This window comes from Phocoena sinus, chromosome 12 (genome assembly GCF_008692025.1).
Source record: "Phocoena sinus isolate mPhoSin1 chromosome 12, mPhoSin1.pri, whole genome shotgun sequence".
Classification (NCBI taxonomy): domain Eukaryota; kingdom Metazoa; phylum Chordata; class Mammalia; order Artiodactyla; family Phocoenidae; genus Phocoena; species Phocoena sinus.
This window is the reverse complement of record NC_045774.1, coordinates 24,672,940-24,678,403: the sequence shown is the minus strand read 5'-3', so window position 1 is coordinate 24,678,403 and position 5,464 is coordinate 24,672,940. Positions and strand designations below refer to the sequence as shown.

Sequence of the window (5,464 nt, the reverse complement as noted above, 5' to 3'; positions counted from 1 at the left end):
GTGTAAAAAGAACCCAGTGCAGTATGCATCTTAATTTTAATGGCCTGCCTTGGAAATAGAATTATAGAATGTAGGTGATCTGAATTATACCGAAATCAGCTTTTATGCCAGACTCACTGTAATTTAACACTTCTATATACCCTCCTCTCCTGATTTTTTTATTAAGAAATATGGGATTTAAGATCAGAATCTAAGAGTCTAAATGAAATGCTCTTTTAAAGGATTATTTGTGAGATTTTCCACAACCTACATTTCTGTACTCCTCCAGTAGGTTATATACAAGACCGTATTTTTTCATGAGTGTACCGTGTGTTGCTCTTATAAGCTAGGAAAACATGAAAGGGAAAACAAAATTCTTTCTCCTTCTAACTGGGATCATTTGAGATTTTAACAATATTACTTTTTCCTGTGCTTGATTATATAAGGCAAAACTTGACACCTACTTGACTGTAGTTATGTCTTCTTGATAACGCATCCAGGTAAAATTAAAAAGGATCTTATCCTCATGTCCTTTGCACCCAATGCCTGTAACAGTAAAAGCTCAGAATTCTGGAAAACAGGGCATGCTTGAGAGGGAACATCTTGTAAAGATTGTAATTTGACCTTTGCGTCAACCTTGCTGAGTAAATTTTAAATATTATAAGAGAACAAAATCGAAAGCTTCAAGGTGGAATACCACTCCCTCTTCTTCTTAGAACTATAAACCAGCCAGAAGCTTTTTCAGAGATTAAGCTAGAAAATGTGTGCCTCTCTTTAATACTTTTGCTGAGAAATAAAATTCGTCACTAAGAGATAAAGGTAGATTTATATTTAATGCCATCCTCATCAATCTTCCAGTATTTTATTCCAGTCTACCTCCACTTAAGTAGTTGAGTCAGGTATAACCAGAAACACTTGATTTTTCCCCTCCCACCCTGTGAAATAATATTTATAACATTTAGTATTACAAACCTTTTAAACTCTGGAGTACGCTTGAAGATGATGGCAATTAAGAAAAAAAATGCTCTTTGACAACTTCCGCAGCTTTTGATTAAACCACACCAAGAGGCATGTTACAGTGATAACAATGAAGCATTATGCCAATTATGTTAAATCCTGCTCTCCGCTTTAAGCTCATCATGACCTGTTTTAGTGTCCTGTAATTTATCCTCTGGAATGCTTACTCTCATCAATAAAGTGTTCAAGAGAAAAAAAGAAAGCCACCAAAGGGAATAACCACCCCCAAATGACTTCTAGAAAACAAGTATTTCTTAACTTTTTATTGACATTGGCAAATTAAAATAGAATAAATTAACAAGTATTTTTTCAAAAAAATGTTTTGTACAAAAATACTGTCAAAATTTCCTAAAAAGCTTTCAACACAGTAGTATCTTTTCATGTACTGAATATAACTATTAGCACAGTGTCAAAAATGTTGAAGACAGAAACAAAATAAAAATCTGTGAAATGTTTGCCACTGATGACATTCCACACCCTATTATTGTCTGTACATATCGGGGAGGGGGACAGCCACCTTGAAAGTGAACAGTATGACTTTTCCTGATCCAGAATGGTTTGGCCCACATCTGTTTAATCTTCCAGTTTAGCATATTTTAAAAATTAGTCTGTACTCAAATGCATAGTTAAAAATATGAAGCGAGATGGCAGAGTTTGTGCAGTAATATCTGCCCTTCAAAGTTCATGCAACCAACTAATGCAATTTTTCCTTTCCCTCGTAAATCTGAATGCAGTTCAGTCATTTGAAACCATCTACAAAATCCACAAGATTAAGCAGTTTGCCAAGATTAATATCTAACAGTTGAGCACTGGAGAAAGTGAGGAAATAAGGAGTAAAAACAAACAACAAAAAAGACCAAGTTAACTAGATATTTCAACTACATAAGGGAGGTGAATGTCAAGGCTACAAAAACGAAACAAAAACAGAAAAAAAAAAGTGGCAGCAATTTTTTAAAACCAATTTGTACAAGTTTATAGTTTACTTTGTTTCCAAGTTCTCAAACCTTTCACGATCTGAAAAGTGAGATACTGTGTCTAAGGGAATGTTTTTTAATTCACACCGAAGAAATTGGGGGATTTGATTTCTTTCGCCGGGATTTCGATCGAGTCAACAGCTTACTCTGCTGGGCTGTTGTTTGCACACGAAGTCCGTCATAAAATCAAACTCGTTTTGCCCCAGCCAGAGTTCGGGCAGCTCCTTGATGCGGTCCAAACCCATTTCTATCACTAAGGACATAAGCACTTCCTCGTCGATGAAATCAGTGTCTATGACATTGGGCGGCAGCATTGCAGCAGGGACGTGGGCCACGGAGGCGGGCATGTTGTTGCTGCCGCTGCCGCCGCTGCCGCCGCCGCTATTGCTGCTGCCCGCGCCGCCGCCCGAGGTGCCCGCCGAGCCGCCGGGGGTGCTGCTGCCGCCCGAGCCGCCGGGGGTGCTGCTGCCGCCGCTGTGCTTGGGGTTGCAATCTCGGAAGTGCTGGTTTGTCCCGTTCATCTGGTGGCTTGCAGCAGGGTGCAAATCCGGCATGTAGTGGTTGTGGGGATAGGGGTGGTGGTTGAAATACTGGTTGTTGAGCTTCTGCAACTGCATGCTGGCCGGCAGAGAGCCTCCCTGGCTGGCCACCGGGGGGCCCATGAACTGGGAGCTGTTAAACCTGGCCCCGGGAGCCAGCGCGCTCGGGGGGTGCCCTCCGTTCACAGTCCCCGGCCCCATCGCGTGCCTGATGCCGCTCGTGGCGTTCATGTTGCTCGCGCCGTAGTGTATGTGCTCGCCCATTAGCGCGTTGAAGGCGTGTTGGGGCTGCTGCTGGTGATGATGGGGGCTCGGGAACTGCCCCACACCCATGCGGTGGGCAGGGTGGTGGTGCAGCCCGTTGGTGCCGTCGGGGAAGCGCCCGTGGTTCATGGCCATCATATGGTCTGCCATTTCCAGTCCTGAAAGTGAAAAGGGCAGACGGTAAGCCCTGCGCCACACGTGTCGCCCACCTCGGTGCACCCCACTTTTTCTCGGCTCTGGCCCCCAGGCTCACCCGACGCACTTCGGCTGCGAATCATCATCCCGAGGATCCCACTAGGAGCCTGTGCACCCGGGCTCGCCACCAAGGCGGACCTGCCACCCACAACAGAGCCGCGCGCTGCACAAACAGCCCTTTCCCCTGCGATCGGGCGGGGGACCCAAGCCCACACCCCCCTCTGCTCCCCGAAGTCGCCTAATAAAGGAAGTGCCCCGTAGCTCTGCCGCGAACTTCAGGTATTAAATCAGCCCTCCTCATCCTGTTGTTGCACATCCTGTTGTTATTCCCCAGCTCCGCCTCACGCTCTTCCTCCGGGCAAACCCAGCCCTCGGAGGACTGGGCTGGCAGAAGCCCCAGCCAGCTTCGCCCGCCGCGCTTACCTTCCGTCCTTGCGATTTCTGCTCCGAAGACCGAGGGCGGGATCGTCGGGTCCAGGACCGGCTCAGCAGCACATAGAGGGGGCCTTTCTGGCGTGCAAGGCGCTCGCTGTCGCGAAGTCGGCGCCGAAGTCTTGCAGCAGCCGCTGGGGCAGAATCGGAGCCGTTCCCTTTTATTTCCCCCTCTGCTGCCCTCACAGCTCGGCAAGACCGCCCGGCAGCTGCCAACAATGAGCTGTGTTTCTTAGGGCTTTGGCCACAGTTAATATAAGGGATTTCAGGAAGGGCGGAGCGAGAGCCTCCGGGAGGGCGGCGGGAAAACGCGGATTCCGGAACATCGGGCACACCGGACCGTGTCGGGCAGCCGAGTCCCCACTGCTGGAGGCACGTGCACAGAGGCTGCGGGCCCAGGCGCCGCCCCGCTGACCCCGGATGCTGGCTTCCTCCCGGCCCACAAATACCAGACCAGGCCGCCCCCGGAGCAAGGACAGAATCCTCTCTGGACTCTCAGCCCGAAGGTAGCGCCTGCCCGGAGAGCAGCGAGGAAAACTCACCGCCCCCCTCTGGCCGGATTCCCCACCCCGAGCTCACCTAGCGATCTGTGCTGCTTTCTGTGGGAAAACGGGTTTTACCCAGCGCCCTGTCCATAGTGCCCTTCTACCTCCCCGGCTTTGCAAAAGCCTACCCAGGTTGCAAAGAATGGCTGTGTTTACCCGTGTGGGTTTTTAAGCCCCGGGCAAATAATGCCCCTTCCCCTGTGCGCGCTTTCCTGGGCTGTGCTTTTGTGGTTTTATGGGGGCAGTAGGTAAACCCAATCTAGACATTCTGCGTGTAGATGCATTTTTTCCCCACTCCTTTCAAGGACAGGAGCGGGGGGCGGGGAGCGGCAGCACCTGCAGGTGGACTCAGCGCGCTCGCGGGCCCGACCGCCTCCGCTCCAGCGCCCTGGAATCCGGTCCGTGCTTTCGGGGCCGCTCGCCGCTCCCGGGGTACGTGTGCTTCTGCTAAGTTTGCGTTTGCAGCTCTTGGTAGCTTTGGCATCCGAGCTGAGGCGTCTCTGCTCTGTAAACAAACTCAGCGATCCTCGTCCCCAGATCCACCTTTTTGCACATACGCAGTTTCTTGCTTCTGCTGTTGCCCTTGATCCGGGAGATGGGGGTGTGTGCAAACTTGCATAGCCTCCCTCCGGGCTCTGCCTGACGGTTTGGGGTTGATTTAGAAGCGAACGGATTTGTAATTAAGAAATTCGGGGGCTGAGTAAGGCTGCTGTAGCTGGAAAAGGAAAACAAATAGATAACATGGTAATCGCTCTGTAAATAAAGTCGTTCTGGAGGTGGGCACGTAGCTGCACGTCCCGTATGGCACCGTGGCACACACTGCTGGGACTCTTCCTTTTCAGTGAAATTGCTCAGTGGGGTAATAGGCGATAATAATAACCTTGCTTCCCTGAACGCGGCACAACTAGCCTGGTCGTCCATTTGGCTCACTGACTTGCAAATGAAAGCCCTAACGCCCGTCTGGGCCACTACCCAGTCGGAGCTCTCTTGCTTTTTCAAATGGGGAAGCCGAGTTGTTTCCCCAACACCATGATGAGGCTGCTCGGAGATTTTATATTGCTCTTTATGTGGTAAAAGTGACTTTAGCGCTCCGAATAAGGACTTCTGTTCAGAGTTGTTTCTTCATAACTCGATATCCATTGACGACTTCCTGCTGCGAAGAGCAAGCCCCCCGCCCCCCTCTTTTTTTCTCCCTTCTTGCTCGCAGGACTTCTTTAGGCCCTTCTTGAGGACTGGAAATTCTGATATATTTCCCCTTTCAGGAATTTGCAGAAGAGAACGAATCCTGATTATTTGTTTCGATTACCTCTCTGTCTTCCTCTAGTTATAATATATGTATAGAATATTTAATATATATATTTAAACATTGTTACTGTCTTCCTCTTTTCCTTTCTTTCCTTTTGCACACTCTCCAGTATTTGTAACCGTGTATGCAATAATTTTTAAAGCTCAGAAATACTTGCTTTTTGGATACTTGTGCACAGAATACATCGCAGTTTTGGTTGCAACAGTCGCCTCA

The 5,464-nt window shown here is 48.7% G+C and overlaps 1 protein-coding gene across 1 annotated transcript; it reads right to left on the bottom strand.

Annotated features, from left to right (window-relative positions):
• Positions 1-1,244: 1,244 nt before the first annotated feature.
• On the bottom strand, positions 1,245-3,627 carry CITED2 (Cbp/p300 interacting transactivator with Glu/Asp rich carboxy-terminal domain 2). The gene is made up of 2 exons (XM_032651737.1): positions 3,392-3,627; positions 1,245-2,931 (listed from the first exon to the last, which is right to left on the bottom strand). Exon 2 carries the CDS (start codon positions 2,921-2,923, stop codon positions 2,105-2,107), a length of 819 nt encoding a protein of 272 aa, XP_032507628.1. The 5' UTR covers positions 2,924-2,931; positions 3,392-3,627; the 3' UTR covers positions 1,245-2,104.
• Positions 3,628-5,464: the final 1,837 nt, after the last annotated feature.